Genomic DNA, 23,011 nt, shown 5'->3' with positions numbered 1-23,011 from the left:
AGCAAGAAAGGCAAATTGGCCCCTGTGGTGCCCTTACTCCAATTCCTCCAGTGGCTCCTTCCAGCCCTCAGGAAAAAGCCCACCTTCTGAGGGGTGTCCCTGCTCCTCACCCCTCCTCCTGCACCACTTTGCCCTCCATGCACAGGCGTGGGGACTTTGTTCCCCAAAGATTCTGCTCTCCCTCTTTTTTACCTGGCAGACCCTTTCCCTGCACTGCTCTCAGGGCTGATTGCTCCTCACATTTCAGGTCTCAGCAGGATGTTACTTCCTCCAGGAAGCCTTCCTTGATTCCCCCTGCACTTGCCTGTTCTTGTCTATCTCTTGGGAACCAAAGGAGACCTCACTTACTGGTGTATTTTGACAGGGAGCTGATCACTTTAGCGAATGGGTGAAGAGATCTCTAGTCTGGACTCAGGAATCATGTGGCCGGGTCATCATGGCTGGGGTTGAACTGCAGCCTCCAGCCCGTTCTGCGTAGGCGGTGTGGGTGCCCTCGGCTCAGAGCAGCTCAGATGGTGCTGCTGCCATCTACTGGGGACAGAGGACTTGAGGCTCCTGCCTGAGGCCGCTCCAACAGGCTCCAGTCAGGCTCGGGACCTAGTCTCAGATTTCCTCTGCTGGCGCTGCAGGTATTACTTCCTGGTGTATAACGCATCGGTCCTCTACTGGCAAATGGTGAGGCCATTTCTCAAGCCGGGATATCATCACCATCTGATCTCCAGCCTCTCCCAGATTGTCAATGTGTTAAGTCAGACTGAAGAAGAGGACAAGGAGTGGCGGGCAGAGCTGATGCTGTGAGTTGGATGCCCTGCCACGAGTCCCTAACCAGCCACGCTTGGCAGCCTCTGACCTCCTTCCCGCCCGCTTGCTCCCAGTGGGATGATTATCTTCCACTGCAGGGTGGATGTCACTGCTTTCTACTCTGTAGTTAGAATTACGTTTTTTGTGTCTTGTCTGATGAGGTCTATAGATAAAATCACAGTGTCCTGATCATATGGGTGTTACAGGAAGATGAATGTTTAGACTCAAAACACAGGAAGTGTGAGCTTGTGTCATAATCCTGGCTCGTGGTTTTAACTTAGTTCAGTAAATTGTAATGCGGTAGACATTTTAGCAACATAAAACTCAGCCAGAATGGCCCTGTTTAGGGAAGTGTGCACCTAGTGCATCAGCATAGGGACAGCCCTGAGAAGCCACAGCGAGAGATGTCAGCATATGATCCTTGTGCTGAGTGGACCGGAAGGCAATCAGCCAGACTTGTCCTATCTCTGGGGAGCACCATGTGCAGGCTAGCAACTGGGTGAATGTCTGCAAGGAGGATCCAGAGGATCTGCCCTGAAGTTGGAATTCAGAATCTAAAGCCTTTCTTTATCTGCTTTACAGCTATTTGGGGAGCTTTTAACAAAAAATAAGTATAAATACAGTCTTTCTTAAAAATGCTATTATAAATGTTCGAGGTAGTTATGGTGCAAACATTTCCTTTCCCTCCCGCCAGGAGTAGCATAGCTCTCTCAGCCCCTGCCTGCAGCCCCTCCTGAGCCACACGCTGCAGGTTTGGGGTAAGGAGCTGCCTGATCCCTGTATCTTTCTGAAGTTTGTGAAACATAATAAAATGCATAATAACCTGGTTATTAGATATTTGCAGCAGAAAATGATTTCATCAGGTTTTAATATCCAGTATTTTTATATTATCCAGGGAGCTTCTGGACTGTTATCTACAAGCTGGAAAAAGGGAAGAGGCTGCAAAATTTTGTGCCACTGCAGCACCATTTATAAAAGCTAGCGTGCCACAGAAATATCGACACATATTTTCTGTTATGGTAAGTTGGCATTTTGAGAAATGTAGGTAGAAGTAATTTTCTTAAATGTCATTTTTGGAGAACCGTGTATAAAAACAACCAAGTCCATCCACTGAGAGATACCAAAGCATACATACATCGTGCATACGTTGACAAAACAAAATAAAATCTTTTGCCTTCATTGTGATCTCTGAATATTTCACTTGTAACAGCACTGAATTAAAAAAAGGCTAGCAGAAAATTTGTTAATATAAAGTAATTGTAAACCCTACAATATGTATGAGGAATGTCATCATCTACTAACTTTCATGTATAGGAAATCAACTTGGGTTCTATATGAAAACTAAATATAAAATATAATTAATGAAGAGATACTTGTTCATTACAAATATTAATTTTAAAGGAAGAATAATTGTAAAATAGTAATTAATATCTGGATCTCTACCTAATTATTTGTTTAAATCAATTAATAATTCTGTCCCATTTTATAACAGGTGAGACATGAATTAGTGGATGAGCTTCAGTTAGAGGAAGAAAAGAAAACGTCCGCTAGCCTGGCTGTCACTTACCACATTAATATGCTAAAAGCGTAAGTGGTTTAGGAGTTTTAGGTGCTGACTCAGGGTCTCTGTGCCATCTAGAGGGGATATGGCTGTGCCAGGGGGTGAGTGAGAGTGGAACCGTAGGGTGAGGCCTGGGCCCAGAGGATGGGGCTCTGCCTTGTCTCCCTTTACTTAGAAGCAGCCAGAGAGAGGCTTCCCGTGGGTGAGTGTAGCTTCTAAGCCAGTGAGGAAAGTGGTTTAGGAGGAGAGTCACTGGCTGGGTGAGATCTGTCTAACAGGCCCTTCCATATGAGGCTTAACATTTGACCTTGACATTGAGCAAAACAGGAGTAGTTAATTTGGGTAAAACCCTGACAGTAGTGGTTTAAAGTGAAGGAAGAATGGAACCGTATGCAGCTGTCTGCTAAAGTGGCAAGAGGGAATTAGGAGGGTTGAGAGCCACTGTGTGAGAAGAATGGGCAGTGAGGAGATCCAGTGCATATGAGGAGAAGGCAGTGAGGAGATCCAGTGCGTGTGAGGCAAGGGCAGTGAGAAGATCCAGTGTGTGTGAGGAAAAGGCAGTGAGGAGCTCCAGTGCATGTGAGGTGAGGGCAGTGAGAAGATCCAGTGCGTGTGAGGAGAAGGCAGTGAGGAGCTCCAGTGCATGTGAGGAGAAGGCAATGAGGAGATCCAGTGCATATGAGGAGAAGGCAGTGAGGAGATCCAGTGCGTGTGAGGCAAGGGCAGTGAGAAGATCCAGTGTGTGTGAGGAAAAGGCAGTGAGGAGCTCCAGTGCATGTGAGGTGAGGGCAGTGAGGAGATCCAGTGCGTGTGAGGAGAGGGCAGTGAGGAGATCCAGTGTGTGTGAGGTAGGGGCAGTGAGGAGATCCAGGGCATGTGAGGAAAAGGCAGTGAGGAGATCAGTGTGTGTGAGGAGAAGGCAATGAGATCAGTGTGTGTGAGGAGAGGGCAGTGAGGAGATCCAGTGTGTGTGAGGAGAAGGCAATGAGGAGATCTAGTGTGTATGAGGAGAAGGCAGTGAGGAGATCAGTGTGTGTGAGGCAAGGGCAGTGAGGAGATCCAGTGCATGTGAGGAGAAGGCAGTGAGGAGATCAGTGTGTGTGAGGAGAAGGCAATGAGATCAGTGTGTGTGAGGAGAAGGCATGAGGAGATCCAGTGTGTGTGAGGAGAAGGCAATGAGGAGATCAGTGTGTGTGAGGCAAGGGCAATGAGGAGATCCAGTGCATATGAGGAGAAGGCAGTGAGGAGATCCAGTGTGTGTGAGGAGAAGGCAGTGAGGAGATCCAGTGCATGTGAGGAGAAGGCAATGAGGAGATCCAGTGCATATGAGGAGAAGGCTGTGAGGAGATCCAGTGCGTGTGAGGCAAGGGCAGTGAGGAGATCCAGTGTGTGTGAGGAGAAGGCAGTGAGGAGCTCCAGTGCATGTGAGTTGAGGACAGTGAGGAGATCCAGTGTGTGTGAGGAGAAGGCAGTGAGGAGATCAGTGTGTGTGAGGCGAGGGCAGTGAGGAGATCCAGTGTGTGTGAGGAGAAGGCAATGAGGAGATCCAGTGCGTGTGAGGAGAAGGCAGTGAGGAGATCCAGTGCATATGAGGAGAAGGCAGTGAGGAGATCAGTGTGTGTGAGGCAAGGGCAGTGAGGAGATCCAGTGTGTGTGTGAGTAGAGGGAAGTTGTCCAGAGGGAGGCAGTTTGCTGCGCAGGGTCATGAACAGGGGAGGTATGAAGGGCAAAGCCAGCCTACAAGGTTGCCCTCCTATGGGTCTGGTTCTGGCAGAGGGGCTGTACAGGGAAAAGGAGGCTGCTCTGGGAGTGAGGAGAGTAAGGAGGTGTGAGAAGTCATCTTGGAGAGTGAAGGAACGAAGGAAGAGGGATTTTTTAGGCCTTCTGTTCAGTGGGAAACACAGGTTCATAGACTTGGAGTTTGTCTTAGGATAATTTGAACAAATCTGACATGATATTTTGGTTATTTATTGTTTGAATAAATTCTAGAAAATTGGATAAGAATGAGTTACCTGAAGATGCGAACTCAATTCTGAAGAAGGCCTATAAACATTTAAGTTATTATAATAACCAGCACTTCCCTTCAGTCAGAGAGGAAAAGTAAGTGTTCGTGTTTTTTCCACTTTCACATCTACATAATCATTGTACCACATCAAGCATCAGCCATTGTGGAGATTCCACTCTATTTTCTGGTCTTGAGGTTTGTACTGTTTGAGGAGCATTTGGGATACGTAGCTTCATATCGTACTTTTTAAATCACATTTAGCTTCTCAGCATAGGTACTTTTCAAGTTACTGAAACATCTCAGCTTTCTGAGTGGCAGCCTACCGTCGCAGCAGCTGTAGTCCCCCACCCCCAGCACACTCCAGTTTTTCAATCCTGTGTGCCTTCCTGCATCCTCTGGGTGCCGTTTGCGTTTAGGAGGCATCCTGGATTGGATTCCTAGGAATGGAGAGCTGAGCCAGAGGCTGACAGAAAGAACTAGAATGTACCCTCTAGTTTATTCCCACCGAGATGATGGGTATGCTTCCCAATCCAGCAGCTGTTTTGTCACATTCTCATGTGTGCTGACTTAAAAGAATGGACACCACCACCACCCTGTTAATCCGGTGGCTGAAATGATCTTACTGCTTTGGTTTCCATCTGTGCGCCTCCAATTACCCGTGAGGTGTAATGCTCAGCCATATGTGGGGGCCTCTGAACTACCACTTGTGAGAATTTATCTTTGGAGTTCTCAATGATTTTCTCATCAACTTCTTGGCACTCCTAACACATGAAACATTTTGGCCATTGTCTATAATAATTATTTATGTATTTTTTCAGTCTGTCATTCATTGATTTTGGGGTGTTATGGGTGGAACTCTGTTCCCCAAAAAGATCTATTCAAGTCCCGACCCTTGCTGCCTGTGAACATGATCGTACTTGGAAATAGGGTTTTTGCAGATGTCATCAAGTTAAGATGGAGTCATACTGGATTAGGATGGGCACTAATGAGTGACTTTTGTCCTTATAAGAGGAGGGAAATTTGGGATGCAGATGCTCATGGTGAAGAAGGCCAGGTGACGATAGAGGCAGAGATTGGAGTGTTGTAGCTGCAAGCCAAGGGGCACCAAGGATTGCTGGCGAACACCAGAAGCCAGCAGAGCAAGGAAGGATCTTGCCCTAGAGCCCTCAGAGGGAGCGTGGTCCTGCAATACCTTGATTTCAGTCTCCTGGCCTCTGGAACTGTAAGAGATGGAATTTCTGTTGTTTAAGCCAATTAGTTGTTGGTAGTCCACCACAGCCGTCTTAGAAAACTCATATAGGGGGTGTATTATCCATTGCTGCGTCACAAATTACCACAGAGCTTGCAGCTTACGACAATGCATACTGATTCTCTCACAGTGTCTGTGGGAAAGGAATCCAGGCACAGCTGCCATCCAGGTGTTGGCGGGGCCGTGGTCTCTTCTGAAGCTCGACGAGCAGGTGCTTTATCAGAGCCAGCAAGGGATAATTGACCAGCGCAAGGGAAGTCAGAATTGTTTGGGATCTGATCAGGCCCAAGGTTGAGGTCTCCTGTTGGTTAACAGTGAGTTACTCAAAGGGAAGGGATCACACAGGCCATGAACACCAGGGAGCAGGGTCACCGGGCATCTTGAGGCCACCTGCGGTAGATTGGATGAAAGGGACCACAAGGTGGCTCGTGTTCATGTTGTCACTTCCTGTAGGAGCTCATCCACAGCTCTTGAATTTGTACAGATTTAATGCACCAGGGGTGGTGTATATACATATTTTTAAAATGATTTTCATCATTGGGATGCCTGGTGGCGCAGTTGGTTAAGCATCCAACTCTTGGTTTCAGCTCAGGTCATGATCTCAGGGTCGTGAGATTGAGCCCCACATCAGGCTCCGCGCTCAGTGCAGTCTGTGATTCTCTCTCCCTCTGCCTCTCCTACCTGTCCCTCACCCCCGCACTCGCTCTCTCTAAAATAAATAAATAAATAAATCTTTAAATGATTTTCATCATTTTTTTCTTATTTCAAATTTAATATGCAGTAATTATAGGAAGTTTGAAAATGGATCAGTGTATATTTTCAACATTATTATCATATAGGTTTTTAATCTACTTCTTCCATAGGAATTGTGAACATGTTTCTGCATCACAAAATATTCTGCAACTAAGCTCTTAACGTGGGTTTTCAGGCCCTCTAGGAGGTCAGTCAGAGCACTTCGGGTTAGGAGAACCCATGCACACGCATAGGCATGTGTATGCACAAATGTGCAGTGTCCCCTCCAGCGTCCCTTATTACAGCTGGGCCCTCCCTTGGGGGGGCTCACTGCTGATATGAGCAGCTCCAGGGGAAGTTTCTAGAAATGGGACTCTGGGGCCCTGATGCATGCTGCAAAAGCCACACGGAGCACGCATGTGAAGACCCTTGCCTCTGACCTCTCTGATCCTCTCGGAGCAAGTCGGAGGAGAGGGGCATGCCGTTGCTCTCACCCCGTCCTCTGACTGCTGGTGTTTTGTCCTACATTTCCTGGCATTTTTTCCCTTTATTAGTTTCCTATACACTTATTTCGCCCATTTTTTATAAGTAGGGTATAAACCATTTCATTATTGACTTGCAGAAGATTTTTCTATTTTAAAATTTGAGCCCTCCAGCGCCAGTATATTTATCAGTTGTCCCAGTTTGTTTACCTTTTAGGTTTTTAAAACTAATTTTTGATGTACAGAAGTGTTTTATTTAATATGAGAATAATTCGAACTCATATTTATTCCCACCAGTCCTGGGCCTGTCGCGGATTCCTTGCCCAACAGCCCTGTGAGTCAGGGCTGACCCGGGTCCCCCAGAAGTCCAGGCCATGTGGCCCCAGCTCAGAGCTGGCTGCATACCCTGACCCCCACTTGTGTGCCCCCAACCCCCACCATGAGCCAGGCTTGGCCTTGTGTTCCCTGCCTCTACCTATGTGCCCAGCAAGGCCCTCCCACCTCCAGGTTTGAAAATGGTTCTGTCCCCTGCAGTGTCTCTGTGGCTTTACTTTTGTAAGAACTTCTGCTTTTACTGTGTGTGGCCAGAGGGGATGAGCCCGGCAGCTCCTGATGTGGACAGTTAGGTTTCCTTGGCTTCGTGTGCACTCTGTGTTTGCTTGGTGCTGCTCGGGCCTGGAGGAGAGGGTGTGTCCTGTGCTGGCCGGGCCGCCTGTCCCGAGCTGCCTTCTGTGTTTGCTTTCAGGTCCTTCCTGTCTAAAAGCCTCAGGCTCCCAACTCTGAGTGAGGGACCCTGCTGACACCCCTCCACCCAGGCTTCTGTGCCTAGAATTCTGGGTGGGAAAAAATGTTCTGTTAGTTTAAAACTGAAAAAAGGACTAAAACCCAGTGATTTATATCTTTTCGGGTTCTCCCTCCTTACCTGCGCAGTGGGTCCGTGTGGCTGGAGCTCAGGGAGCACTGAAGGGCAGGATGTCAAGCCAGGCCTGCCAGGGTCCTTGGAGCTCCAGGGGCTGAGGAGGGGGAGGGGGAGGTGGGCCGGGATGGTGGGAGTGCAGGTTGGGGAGGGTGGCAACACCGAGTTCGGTTATTACAGCAGACTAGCCATTTGGGGTCCTGGGTAAGACTGTGATGGTTAGCTCAAAAAGGGCAGAAAGGGCACCGGCTTGTCCCAGGGGACATTTGGCATGTCTGGAGACTACCAGTGGCCGCTGTGGGGGCTGCTACTGGCAGCCAGGGGCACTGCTAAAGGTACTGCGGTGTGCAGGATGCGTCTCCCATGCCCAACAAAGAACTGCCTGGTCCAGGATGTCACGGTCAAGGCGGAGGACCCGGGCCTGTCCTAGATCAGGCCTGGACTCCTACGGGTTTACGTTAAGTCTCAAGATCAGGTAGTCTAGTCTTCCAGCCTTGTTTTCAAAGTCACTTTGGCCCTCATGGGTCCTTTGCATTCCCATATAGATGTTAGCATCAGCCTGCTACTTTCTATGAAGCCCTGGACTAGTGATATCCTTGGATGCTTGTCCCGTGGTTGGAGGAAGAAGCTTTGAGTCAGGAAATTCATGGCTGTTGCCCGTGTTGCCCCCACTGCTCTGATGATTCAGACGGTGACACCTGAGGCGCCGAGAGGCTGTGCGGGGCGTTTCCCTGCCTCCTTCCCTGCATTTGTACCCACCTGAGCGCAGAGAACGAGGAGCAGTTCGCCCAGCGGGCGGAGCTCTTCATTTCCGCCAAATTCTGTGTCAGGGCCTGGCGGGGGCTGGGCTTGGGGACCTAGGATGTTTGTTTTATTTTTGTTTCCCACCTCTGGTTAACCGATGACTGCTTTTTCTCCCCTACAGGTACATGCAGGTAAATGTTCCCTGATGCCTCCTCTGATCCATTGCTCTTTTGTTTCTTCATTTCCAGAATTCTTTTGCTTTTTGAATTGGCTCGTCTCTCTTTGACCTTGAAATGTGAGGAGATCTCCTCTGGCTGCCTCTCAGACTTGAAGAATATTGACAGCACAGTAAGTGATGGGTGACTGTGGATGTATGGCACCTGCTCATTGTCACCTGGACATAAAAGGCAAAAGGGAGGGAAAGAAATTCCAAAACCCTCCCACAGGAGGGCCTAGCAATGTGGTTGGTAAAGTGCCGCCAGTTTTCCACATGTGCCTTTCACCCAGTTGAGCTGATGTGACATGTGCCTCACGCACTCTCGCTGCGTTGCAGCCACAGTCCGTGTGGCCACCAGAGTCACTTCCTGCCTTTTCCATTGGGCACCTGCTGTGTTTAGTCCCAAAGTACCTGTGATTCTTAGATATCAGCTGCTTCTCCGAAGTTTCCCTCTAAATAAAGCTCTAGCATAGTGTCCCTTCCATGGTGCAGGTAATAAGACATACAGTTTACCAGAAGGGAAAGCAGTCATATTTGTGGTTCTGTTGATCTGGAAATTGTTCTAGAAAAGGAAATAAAACTTCACTTGGACCTTGACAGTCTGGTAGTACTTGGATAGGACTGCCTGAGGGGGGAGCTGGGATGCGCGTGCAGGGGTGGGTATAGCTGAGGCCGGAGAACTCCGCGGCCGGAGAGCACAGGGGATGGAAACAGCGGGGGTAGCTATTTTTGAAGGACTTCAGAGTTCTTTTATGGCTCCATTCCTATCTTCTGTTTCCACATAGAGTGGCCCAGCCTTAGCACTGGGGTCTCACTCTGCTCAGACCATCCGCAGAGAGCAACCTCCTGTGAGAGGGACACCCCCCCTGGGAGTGTGTTGTCCTCCTGGTGCTGCCATGGTCTGTGGTATCCATGGAAACATCTAGCGCCGGTTCTTTTTTTTTAAAGTTAAATGTGTAACTCAAATGCAGAGGGCCCAGTGAATTGCACGTCTGAGATCACAGTACCCTCTCCTCAACTGGCCCTTTGCAATATACTCAGTATCTGTTGTTCTTAGATTTTGTAAATATTCTGTGCGTACTTGAAAAGGATGTCTTCATTTTTTAAGTAAAGGATTCTATAGGTATCCATTAAAGAGCTCTCAGTGTTAATTGGTTTAGATTTTTACATCCGCACTCATTTTTATCCATTGACTTTCTTGATTTCTATGAGAAATGTGTTAAATCTCTCCCTGCAAATATGAATATCTCATTTTTACAGTGTACATTTGTCATTTTTTATGGGTATTGGAATTGTTATATTTTCCTGGTAAGATTATGTGTTACTTGGTGATTGTCCATTTTTGCTATGAGAACACAACCTCTTGGAGGACAGGGACCTGCCTGATCCATTTGCTGTTGTAGCCCCATTTCCCAGCGTAATACCTGGCACTTCAGAGGTGCTCGGCAGATTTTGTTGAACAGAGGAATGGATGTTAACATCATTACAGTCTCCCTAAAAGGGCATGTTCAGATTTTCAGGGTTTGTCAGCTGTTTCTTCAGAGGGTCTCCCTGCATTGACGAGCCTCCTGGCTGAGAAGTCCAAGAGCTGAGTCACTCCAGGGGATCCGTTTGGAGCAACATCAACCAAGAGGGAAGAGTCATAATCGAGGAAACTAGAAGTGACTGTGAGGCAGAGTTAGATTTCCAACACTGAACTGCAGTGCCTGACATTTTACTATCCTCTTAAGAGTAATGGTAAACAAAAACAAACTTGTCATTCTGTATGATTGTTGAGGAATAAGTGAACCTTTTCTTAAAAGGGGGAAAGAATATGAAATTGACATAGTGAAAGAAATGAACGTTTTCTGGCCAAGTTGGGGTAAAAGGCCCTCATGCCTGAAACAACTAAAAAAAACAAACAATATATGAAACAGTATTTTTCAAGACACTGAACAACAGATAATGAAGGAAAGCAAAGCTTGAGAGGTGGGGAACAAATGGGGGTGAGTCTCATCATCACCTAGCTTACTGCCTAGAGACTTTGCAGACTCAGCGAGGGAGGGGAACACAGGTGAAACCTAAGACAGTCTACCTGGATTGAGGAGGAGGTGGCAGTCAGGAGGACGGAGCAGCTCCAGCTCACAGGACAGAGCACCAGAGAGGAATGAACTGCACAAAATGAGACTTCTGGAGAGCTCCAGAGGCTCCCCCTTGGAGTCTTCAGCTGAGTTCTGATTCGTGCACGTGTGGAAGGGAACTACACAAGGTGGAGAGGGGCCCGCCTAACCAGAGACCGGGGACCAGTCTTCAGAGTTACACAGGGCTGAGAATAGTTCCTGCCATGGAATTTAAAGCAGTTAGATCTAGATTCCGGCTTCCTGGCCACTGGACACACACCTGTGTCACACACAGTATGGCTTCTGTCAGCTAGCCAGTGCCCAGGACCCCAGACCTGCTGTTGCTGCGCAAGCACTCGGTGTAGTCTTCAGCTCCACGACTGCTCCATTGGCGCCCGTGCACCAGAAATCCGTGCCACCACTGCTAGGGTGCTTGCAACCCAGATCCAGTGCCAAAAGAGATCCCCATGGCCATGACATTCCCTGTGGGAGAAAAAGTGATCAGGAGGTCCCCAGCAGCCTTCGCCACCAAGGACCCCAACAGACCTTGAAACTAGAGACCAGCAGCCTTGACTGTTGAAGAATCCTACAGTCTTTGCTGAGGCTAACCTCAGCTGATGGAGCTGCATGGAGACGATGACGCTGGGCTTTCCCTAGCATGATAGCTGCCAGCCACATCCTACCTCGCTGGCATTCTCACCCCACCCACAGGTGAAGGTCTCTCCCCACCGAAACTGGACTGTAAAGTCTGGAAGAGACTACTTCATCAAATGCACAGACATCAACACAAGGCTACAAAAAACACAAAAAATCAAGGAAACACGACACCACCAAAGAAACACAACAATTTTCCCATAACCTACTCCAAAGAAATGGAGGTATATGAATTGCCAGACAAATAATTCAAAATAATTGTTTTAAGGAAGCTCAGCAAGCTACAAGGAACACAGATACACAATGAAATCAGGAAAAATGTGTGAACAAAATGAGAAGTTCAATAGTGATAAAAATCATTTAAAAAAACAATCAAATAGAGAGTTTTTGATCCTGGAGCCGAAGAATAAATACGGTGAATGAAGTGAAAAGTATAGTGGAGAGCATCAATAGGAGGCTTGATCAAGCAGAAAAAAGAATTTGTAAACTAAAAGATCATTTGAAATTTTCCAGAGGAGAAAAAATGAAAAAGAGAATAGAAAGCCTATGTGAATTATGGGATACCAGCAAGCAAAACAGTATTTGCTTTATGGGAGTCCCAGAGGCAAAGGGAGAGGAAGGGGCAAGAAAACTGATTTAAAAAAAATAATGGTTGAAAACCCCCCAAATCTGGAGAAGAGGTTTGGTCATCCAAGTACACGAAGCTCATAGGTCTCATAGAGATTCAACCCAGTGAAGACTTCACCAAGTCATATGATAATAAAAGTGCCAAAGTTCTATTATACAAATTATTATTATTATAAAAGAATTTTGAAAGCAGCAGGAGAACCAAAATGATCTGATACAAGGGAATCTCCATAAGGCTCTCAATGTATTTATCAGCAGAAACCTTGCAGGCCAGGAAGGGATTGGATGATATATTCAAAGTGCTGAAGGGAAAAACTGCCAAACAAGAATATTTTATCCAGCAAAACTGTCCTTCAGAAACAAAGGAGAGAGAAAGACAGTCCCGGACAAACAAAAGCTGAGGGAGTTGATCGACACTAGACCTGCCCTCGAAGAAATGCTAAAGACAGTTCTTCAAGGTGAAGTGAAAGGACATTAATTAATAACAGGAAAATATACGGAAGTATAAAACTGACTGGTAAAGGTAAGTATATAGTTACATCAGAATACTCTTATACTGTAATGGTGTATAAATCATTTCACCTTGTATTAAGTCTAAAAGACAAAATTACTAAGAATAACTTGCTACAATAATTTGTTAATGGATACAAAACATTAAAAGATGTAGATTGTGACATGAAAAATATAAAATGCAGTGGGGAGTAGTAAAAAGGTAGAATTTTTGTATGTGATTGGAGTGAAGTTGTTTCAACTTAAAATAGATTGTCATGACTATAGATGTTTTCTGTAAGCTTCATGGTAACCACAAAGCACAATGCACAAAAGATTAAAAGAAAAGAGTCAAAGCATACCACACTGGAGAATCATCAAATCACAGAAGGAGAAAGGAAAAAAGAAGCTATAAAACAGCCAGAAAAGAAGATGATAATAGTAAGTCCTTACCTATTAACAATTATTTTAAATATGAAGGACTAAATTAACCTATTAAAAGACAGAGTACTGAATGTATTAAATTTTTTTTAAAAGACCCAACTATATGCTGCCCACAAGAGACTTACTTCAGCTTTAAGGACACATGTAGGCTGAACGTGAAGGGATGGGAAAAGATATTCCATGTAGATGGTAACCACAAGAGCAGGAGTAGCTATACTTACTTATCCAAAAGTAAAAAAAAAAAAAAGTAATGAGACAAAAAGATCATTATATAATGATAAACAATTGATTAATCAAGAGAATGTAACAATTGTGCATACATACATACCCAGCATTAGAGCGCCTAACGGCATGAAGCGAGTAGTAACAGATCTGAAAGCAGAAATATACAGCAACACAATAATAGCAGGGATATGCAAGACTTCACTTTCAACGTGGATATATCATCCAAACAGAAAATCATTAGGGATATATTGGGCTTGAGCTACACTTGAGACCAAATGGGCTTAATAGACATATATAGAAGAGAAGACTCAAATAAAATCAGAAATGAAAGAGGGGACATTACCACTGATACCACAGAGATATGAAGGATCATAAGAGAACACTATGAAAATTATACCCCAACAAGATGGATAACCTATAAGAAAGTAGCTGAAGTAAGTCTCTTGTGGGCAGCAGATAGTTGGGTCTTTTTAGAAAAAATTTAATACATTCAGTACTCTGTCTTTTAATAGGCGAATTTCGTTCTTCATATTTAAAGTAATTGTTAATAGGTAAGGACTTATTATTATCATCTTCTTTTCTGGCTGTTTTATAGAAACACACAATCTACCAAGACTGAATCATGAAGAAATGGGAAATCTGAATATACTGATAACTAGTAAGTAGTTTGAAATAGTAATAAAAAATCTCCCAACAAAGAACTGCCCAGGACCAGATGACTTCACTAGTGAATTATACCAAACATTTAAAGAAGAATTGATGCCAATCCTTTAAAAACGCTTAAAAAAAAAAAAAAACTGAAGAGAAAGGAACACTCCCCAACTCATTTTTAAGGCCTCGATCGCTTTGGTAGCAAAGCCAGACAAAGACACCACAAGAAAAGAAAACCACAGGCCAGTATCCCTGATGAACATGGATGCAAAAGTCCTCAACAAAATACCAGCAAACTAGATTCAACAGCACATTGTAGAGATCATATGCCAAGATCAGGTATGATTTATCCTGAGGATGCAAAAATGGTTTAACGCAGACAAATCAAATAAATGTGATGCAACATATTAACAGAAAGAAGGATAAAAGCCATATGATCATCTCAACACATGCAAGAAAAGCATTTGTCAAAATTCAACATCCTTTCATGATAAAACTCCCAACAAATTTGGTATAGAAAGAATGTTATCGCAACATAACAAAGGTCATCTAAGACCAGCCCACAGCTCACATCATACTCCATGGTGAAAAGCTACAGGGAAAATTCCACCAAAAACTGTTAGAACTAATGAGGCAAATTCAGTAAAGTTGCAAAATTCACAATCAGCAGAAATCAGTTGTTTCTGTACACTAACAATGAACTATCTGAAAGAGGAATTAAGAAAACAATCCCATTTATAATAGTATCAAAAACCATAAATACTTAGGAATAAATTTAGCCAAGGAAGTGGAAAACCTATACACTGAAAACTATAAGACACTGATAAAAGAAATTGAGGAAGACACAAATAAATGGAAAGATAGTCAATGTTTATGGATTGAAAGAATTAAAATTGTTAAAATGTCTATACTACCCAAAACCATGTACAGATTCAACGCAATCTCTATCAAAATTCCAATGGCCTTTCTCACAAAAATTTTTAAAAAGTCTTAAAATTTGTATGGAACCACTGAAGAGCGAAAGCACTCTTGAGAAAGAAGAACAAAGCTGGAGGCATCACACTTCTTGATGTGCACCTATGTTAAAAAGCTGTAGTGATCAGAACAGTGTGGTCCTGGCTTAAAAGTAAATGCATAGAACAATGGCATAGAATTGAGAGCCCAGAAATCAACCCACACACATTAATGTCTTTGACAAGCGCACTGATAACACAAGATGGGGAAACTGGGCGTCCACATGCAGAGGAATGAAATTGGACCCCTATATTACACCACTCACAAAAATTAACTGGAAATGGTTTAAAGACCTTTAGGACCTGAAACCATAAAACTCCTTCTATATGAAGACATAGGGAAAAAGCTTCTTGACATTGGTCTTGGCAATTTTTTGAATATGACAACGAAAGCAAAAGTAAACAAGTGGGACTACATCAAACTACAAGCTTCTGCACAGCAAAGGAAACCGTCCACACAGTGAAAAGGCACCCTATGACACAGGAGAAAAATATTTGCAAACCATGTATCTGATAAGGGATTGATATCTAAAATATATAAGGAACTCATACAATTCAGTAGCAAAAACCCCCAAATAATCTAATGAATAAAATGAGCTAAAGACCCAAGTAAACATTTTTTCAAGGAAGATACTCAAATGGCCAACCACCGGTACATGAAAAGGTACTTAACATCACTCATCATCAGGGAGATACAAATCAAAACCACGGTATCACCTTACACCTGTTAGAATGGCTATTATCAAAAATATAAGAGGTAACAAGTATTGGCTTCTACCCCACTTCAGATGCCCAAGGAAGTGGAGAAAAGGAAACCCTTGTACACTTTAGGTGGGAATGTAAATTGGTACAGCCATTATGGAAAACAGTGGGGAAGTTCCTTAAGAAATTAAAAATAGACAACAGTATGATCCAGCAGTTCTACTCCTGGGAATATATCCAAAGGAAGTGAAATCAGTATCTCAAAGAGATATCTGTACCCCCGTGTTCACTGAAGCATTAATCACAATAGCCAAGATATGGGAACAACCTGTCAGTGGATGAATGGATAAAGAAAATGTGTGTGTACACATAGAAATACACAGTCTATAGACAACATAGTTATATATATATATATATAATTATATAATACAGACTGTGTATGTGTACACACACAGAGGAAATCCTGCCATTTGTGGCAACATGGATGAGTCTAGAGGTATTATGCTGAGTGAAAGTAGCCAGATGGAGAAACAGAATAAAATGGTGCTTGCTAGGGCCTAGGGGGTGCAGGAAGCGGGGAGATGTTGGTCAAACGGGACTAAGTTTTAGTTATAAGAGGAATAAGTTTTAAGGTTCTAATGTACAGCTTGGTGACTGTAGTTAATAATACTGTGTTGTAGGGGCACCTAGGGGGCTCAGTCGTTAAGCGTCTGCCTTCGGCTCAGGTCATGGTCCCAGGGTCCTGGGATCGAGCCCCGCATCGGGCTCCCTGCTCCACGGGAAGCTTGCTTCTCCCTCTCCCACTCCCCCTGCTTGTGTTCCCTCTCTTGCTGTCAATCTCTCTGTCAAATAAATAAAATCTTTAAAAAAAAATAATAATAATACTGTGTTGTATATTTGAAAGTTCCTAAAGAGTAGATCTTAGGCATACTCACTAAAAAGAAAAACAAAACAAAATATGTGAGGCGATTGATTTGTTAATTTATTTGATATGGTTATAATTTCATAATGTATACATATATCAAATCATCACATTTACACTCAATATATACAATTTTATTTGTCAATTATACCTCAATAAATTTTTTTAAAAAATAATGCAGCGTTGACATTTCAGAGGAAAAGATTAGCACCACCCAGAATGAAACGGGAGAAACATGGAAAAACAGAGCTTCTGCGAGCCATGGGGCAACTTCAGGCAGACTCACTTGTGTATGATCAGAGTCCCTGAAGGAGAGGAGAGAAAGAAGGGAGTAGAAGAAAGTATATTGAGAAATAATGGGTCAAAATTCTAAATGTGGTCATCTTTAAAGGGGGGAAAACATTATGTACTAAGGAGCACCGGTAAGAATGGCAGCCAACTTTTTGTTGGAAACAATACGAGCCACAAGACATAAGATCAACATATTTAAAATATGAAAACAAGAAAACTATCTACCTAAAAATCTACACTGGGAAAGTATCTTTCAAAACCAGCTCAGTTGGTTGATTGTCTGCCTTCGGCTCAGGTCATGATCCTGGGGTCCTGGGATTGAGCCCTGCATTGGGCTCCCTGCTCAGTGGGGAGCCTGCTTCTCCCTCTCTCTCTGTGCTCTCTCTCTCTCTCAAATAAATTTTTTTTAAAGATTTTATCTATTTAGTTTATAGAGAGAGACATAGCGAGAGAGGGAACACAAGCAGGGGGAGTTGGAGAGGGGGAAGCAGGCCTCCCCGCGGAGCAGGGAGCCCGATGTGAGGCCCGATCCCAGGACCCCGGGATCACGACCTTAGCCGAAGGCAGATGCTTAACGACTGAGCCACCCAGGCGCCCCTCTCTCAAATAAATTTTTAAAAAATCTTTAAAATTAAAAAAAAACAGAGGTAAAGTATTTATTAAAATATGTAAAATCTGAAAGAGTCTGACCCAGATTACAAGAAACTTTAGAGGCAGCTCTTCAGGTGGAAGAAAGTGGCACCAGATGGAAGTCCAGATCTGCAGAAAATAGAGAGCAGCCCCCAGAAAGGGCAAGTACATGAACAAATGTGAAAGACTTTTAAAAAATAGTTATATCTCTTCAAAAGGTCATTGGCTGTTTAGAATGAAGATACTGATGTGAATCACAGGCCTCTGTCCGGGTTGGATGGCGGCTCTGGCGCACTCCCATGCAGAGTCCTCGTAGGAGAGCCTCAGAGATGGTCACACTGATCATGAAACTTGCATGGAAATGCAAAGGAGCCAAGCTAACGCAAAGCAGCTCTGGAAACGCACAAGTGTCAGAAGATGGGCGCTACGTCACTCCAGGACGTATGGTGGGTGCGCAGTAGTCGAGCCAGTGTGGTGCTGGCCTGAAGGAAGTGATGTAGATGGAATGAGTCCAGGCTCAGACCCGCAAACATATGGCCAGCTGACTTTCCACGGACGTGTAATGGCAACCGGTGGATAAAGTCATCTTTTAAACAAATGGTACTGCAGCAGGTGAATAGCCACACGGTAAAAAACAAAAACAAGAACAAACAAAACAAAAACATTGGCCCCTACTTCACACCATATACAGAAATTAGCTCAAAATGCATTGTAGACCTAAATGTGAGAGTCAAAACTATACAACTTCTAGAAAAAAAAAATTAAATCTTTGTGACTTTGAGTTAGGCAAAGAATTCTTAGATTTGATATCAAGAGCATAATTCATACAAGATATTGATACATTTTGTTAAAATGAAGAACCTTTGTTCTTTGCTACTATTCAGAAAATGTGAAAATACAAACCAGATCCTGACTGAAAATGTCTGCAAATCACATATCTGATAAAGGGCTTCATATCCAGAATATTCAGAGAACTCTCAGTATCAAGAAAACAACCAAAAAAAAAAAAAAGGGGGGGGAAAGCTCTGGATAGACACTTCCCCCGGTGAAGATGTGTGGATAGAGAGAAGAAAAGGTGTGGAATGTCATTACTTGTGATGTTGACTACTCTGGGAAGAGCTGGTCTTTGTGTACCCAGGAGCCCACGGGAGTCACATATTCAGAAGGAAAGATGCTCCTGGTGCTCTGTCACTTAGAGCATTACAGGGGTTCCAGGAGTTGTGCTGGGAACCGAGGCGGAGACCAGTGTACATCCTGTACTAACTCACAGAGACACACCTCCTAGACTGGCTACAGTTCAAGACTGAGCACACTCAGCAGCGTGGGAGAGGACGTGGGGAAGCTCTCACCACAGTCACAGCTGGAGGGAATGCAGAAAGCTTCGCAGTTTGGTAGAAGCACAGTGTGCCCCGCAAAGACAAGTCCCGGGTTCCTGCTGCCCACACCTCTGCCTCCACCAAGCAGGGCGCTCTCATCCTAACCCTATCAGGGATAAGTAAAACAAAACACGTTTGCTATCTGAAGTTGGTGTACTCAAGTAAAAATTCAGTGTCCAGTGAAATTAACTATCCTTTTCCCCCCACGATTAAAAAGGTATCAAAAAAACTTTGTTTGCTTTCTCATTTAAATCTTTGCATTTTGGGGGAACATTTTAAGTTTTTGTTGTATGTCTTTGTATTCTCTTATGTTTTCTTGTCGAATTTCTACCTAGTAAGTTAGTTGTATTTTAAAATGGTCTTTGAAGTTAATGAATGTGTGTGATTGCTTTCAGTAAAAATCTCCCATGTATACAAAAACTGTGTGTGTCCTGCAGGATCCTGGGAAGCTGATTGAAATCGAATGCCTGGAGTACGAATTAGAAGCTTTAAGACTCGAAAGTAAAATTAAAATCTATGTCCGAGCAGCCGTTGAGGTAAACCCCTGAGCAGGCTCAGCATCACTGAGCGGTTTTGCACACTTCCTGGAAGCTGCTGACTCCCAGGTGACGGGGACGTAGGCCGGCCTCCTGTGCATCGGGTTCCCACCTGTGAACACAGCCTCTCTGGCAGGAGCCCCACCAGGACTGGCCGCCATTCTCCATAGCAGCAAGCACTGTCCCCCACAGCTCCCAGGGTCATCTGGCCTGCCGGGCGTGTGGGGCTCATGCAGCCTGCGTGCTGGGCTGGGGATCCAGAGGTGGGCAGAAGAGGGTCATCAGAGGTTGTTGGGGATACAGGGACCCCAGGATGTGTGGGGGGAGGCAGGAATCCCAGGGGCGCATGGTGGGGGGGTAGGCGGGGATCCCAGGGGCACGTGGGGGGCAGGCGGGGATCCCAGGGGCGCGTTGGGGGGAGAGGCGGGCAGTCCAGGCAGGGAAAGTCCAGAGGACCCCGCTGGGAGGGGGAACTGTGCTCACCAGAGCTGCTCTTCCTCAGCTGCTCCACCTGGAGATGGTGGCCTTGTCTGCCACGTTCGTTCTGCCGTCGGAGAGGAGGCAGCTTCTTTCCGATGAGCTGGTGTGGCAGCAGCTGTCTAAACATGGTGGCAAAGATTTACAGGCGACATGAGCTTGGCTGCTCTCTCCCATCGGCTTATTTAGCGCAGTAGGATTTGGACCGGCAGCCCTGCCAGGAAAGGGATCCAGAGATTATTTTAGACTACTCTTTAATGAGAATTTTTGCAGCTTTAAAGGAAAAGAATCTACTGGAACAGAGTAGTGGTGACTAGTGTTGATGTGGAGCTGAGGCGGGCACTCGTGGATCAGCTCATGGTGCCTCCAGAGAGCCTTACGGCCAGAGGCCAGCAGCAGGCACAGGGCTCCGTCCTCTGCACCTGCAGTAGGCTCCGCATGGCGCCTTCCTTGCTGCCTGGTGGATGTTCATGTTCCTGCTGGACTTGCTCATGTGGCTCTTCTAGCCTTGACCTTGTCCAGCACCTGGCAGAAGCCTGACCAGGGCTGTGTAGGACCTGGCTTCCAGAGCACACTGGCCCCAGGTTTTATCACGGGCTGCAGCAGAGCACGTGGCCCGAGGGGCTGTGGCGGGCGGCTGTGTTGAGCTCAGTCCCTTGGCTTCTGTCCGCTGGTACTGGTCGGGAGGCTTCAGGTGCCAGTTCAGAAGGCAGTGTGAGTATAGATGGAGGTGCAGGTGCAGGTGGAGGTGTGGGTGCAGGTGCAGGCATAGATGGAGGTGCAGGTGCAGGTGGAGGTGTGGGTGCAGGTGCAGATGCAGGTGGAGGTGTGGGTGCAGGTGCAGGTATACACGGAGGTGCAAGTGTGGGTGCAGGTACAGATGGAGGTGCAGGTGTGGGTGCAGGTGCAGGTATAGATGGAGGCACAGGTGTGGGTGCAGGTGCAGGTATAGATGGAGGCACAGGTGTGGGTGCAGGTGCAGATGCAGGTGGAGGTGTGGGTGCAGGTGCAGATGCAGGTGGAGGTGTGGGTGCAGGTGCAGGTATACACGGAGGTGCAAGTGTGGGTGCATGTATAGATGGAGGCGCAGGTGTGGGTGCAGGTGCCGGTATAGATGGAGGTGCAGGTGCAGGTGGAGGTGTGGGTGCAGGTGCAGGTATACACGGAGGCGCAGGTGTGGGTGCAGGTGCAGGTATAGATGGAGGTGCAGGTGGAGGTGCGGGTGCAGGTATACGCGGAGGTGCAGCGTGAGGGTGCTGGCAGCCAGAGGCCGTGGGACGTGGCCGAGTTAGGATTGGCGGGCAGCCCCAGGGGACTCTGCGGAAGCGTGGGCTGTAAACCGCTTCCACACATCCTCGAATGTGGGACCAGAGACTGGCTGGTGGGAGCACACTTGTAGCACAGAAGAGAGAAGATGGTCTTTGGGTGGCAAACATAACTGGCTGTAGGCCACGGTGAATATGTAAGCCCGGGAAATACGCACACTTGGATGGAATCAGCTCATGGAAGAGAAGGAGATCCGTGGGTGTGCAGAGCCCATTCTAAGCCTTTTAAGGAAGTATCTTATAGACAACCAGTCCCTTCTAGAAAAGGTGACATGGGCCGTTGCCACAGACAGACTCAGACTTTGGGCCCTGGCCCCACCTGCTGCCTCCTGACCCTCCAGCTCCCCAGGTGGTGTGCGGGACTCCCCTTCAGTCTTCACAGACTGGCCTGTGTGTTTCGTGCAGACCCAGCTGAACATAGTGCAGAGACTTGACGTGGCACTCCAGCGCGCCGTGCGGCTGGGTGAGCCCGGGCTCATCCACGTGGTGTGTACCACCCAGTGGAACACGTGTCTCCCACTGCTGCAGCACAACCTGCGGCACCACCTGCGGAAGCCGCTGACCAACATCGCGGACATCCTGGAGAAGGTGGACAGGTAGCCTGTGCCTCCTGATCCTGGGCTCAGAGAGGGGGATGCTCATGTGGAAGAGGGCTGGGCAGACCCTTCGACACCAGGACAGAGATGAGATCCAGCTCATTTCCCCAAAAAGCGGTGCTGGCAGGAAAATCTACCAGCATCAGAAAGGGCTTGCAGAGCTGCCGCAGCGACGAGGCCACAAGTGGGGCCCAGGCAGCGCTGGGGGCCCCCCCCACCGACTGACGTAAAGTTAGGGCCGGCCCGGGTCCCAGCACCGAGGCTCCACGAGGCTGCAGGCACACACTGACGGCAAGATTCAGTTCAGGTCCAACTTCCTCCCAAGACCGGCACCAGAACCCAGTTGTTCCTGCTCCACAAGCTCTGGTGGAAGAGCCTGCCACGGCCACAGTGTGGCGCCCACTGGCTGTGAAGCCAGGCCCATCACCTGGTGTCTGGAGCACAGATGGGTCAGTGCTGAAGTGTGGAATGCCATGCCTTCTGTCCGCACTGGGTTGGACACATTCATCACACACTTGCTGAGCACCTGCCCTGGGCCAGGCACAACAGCAGGCCCTAGAGAGGTGCTGTGAGGGTGTACAGCCTAGCACCTGCACCCACACCTGCACTGCCATCTATATCTGCACGTGCACCTCCATCTATACCTGCACCTGCACCCACACCTGCGCCTCCATCTATACCTGCACCTGCACCCACACCTGCGCTTCCGTGTATACCTGCACCTGCACCCACACCTGCACACACACCTGCACCTCCATCTATACCTGCACCTGCACCCACACCTGCGCCTCCATCTATACCTGCACCTGCACCCACACCTGCGCCTCCATCTATACCTGCACCTGCACCCACACCTGCACACACACCTGCACCTCCATCTATACCTGCACCTGCACCCATACCTGCGCCTCCATCTATATCTGCCCCTGCACCCGCAGCTGGGTCTCCATCTATACCCGCACCTGCACCCATACCTGCGCCTCCATCTATACCTGCACCTGCACCTCCATCTATACCTGCACCTGCACCCACACCTGTGCCTCCATCTATACCCGCACCTGCACCCACACCTGCACCTCCATCTATACCTGCACCTGCACCCACACCTGCGCCACCATCTATACCTGCACCCACACCTACATCTCCACTCTGCTTTCAGTAGGCTGGCTGTGTTAAGTGCTAAAAAGGCCTTTAGGCCTACTGCTAAAAGGTAAAGCAGGGAGAAGAGGGGCAGGAGATGCTGTTTT

At 46.6% G+C, this 23,011-nt stretch overlaps 1 protein-coding gene across 1 annotated transcript in view; it reads left to right on the top strand.

Annotated features, from left to right (window-relative positions):
* The window catches only part of CFAP46 (cilia and flagella associated protein 46), a 102,704-nt gene that overhangs the window by 2,192 nt on the left and 77,501 nt on the right, over nt 1-23,011 (top strand). The window contains 7 exon segments of the mRNA XM_027597015.2: nt 630-794; nt 1,697-1,820; nt 2,294-2,388; nt 4,352-4,462; nt 8,739-8,838; nt 19,268-19,366; nt 21,574-21,764. Coding sequence (XP_027452816.2) covers nt 630-794; nt 1,697-1,820; nt 2,294-2,388; nt 4,352-4,462; nt 8,739-8,838; nt 19,268-19,366; nt 21,574-21,764 — 885 coding nt within the window.

Source organism: Zalophus californianus, chromosome 15 (genome assembly GCF_009762305.2).
Source record: "Zalophus californianus isolate mZalCal1 chromosome 15, mZalCal1.pri.v2, whole genome shotgun sequence".
NCBI lineage: Eukaryota > Metazoa > Chordata > Mammalia > Carnivora > Otariidae > Zalophus > Zalophus californianus.
This window is presented reverse-complemented; position numbering and strand designations above follow the sequence as displayed.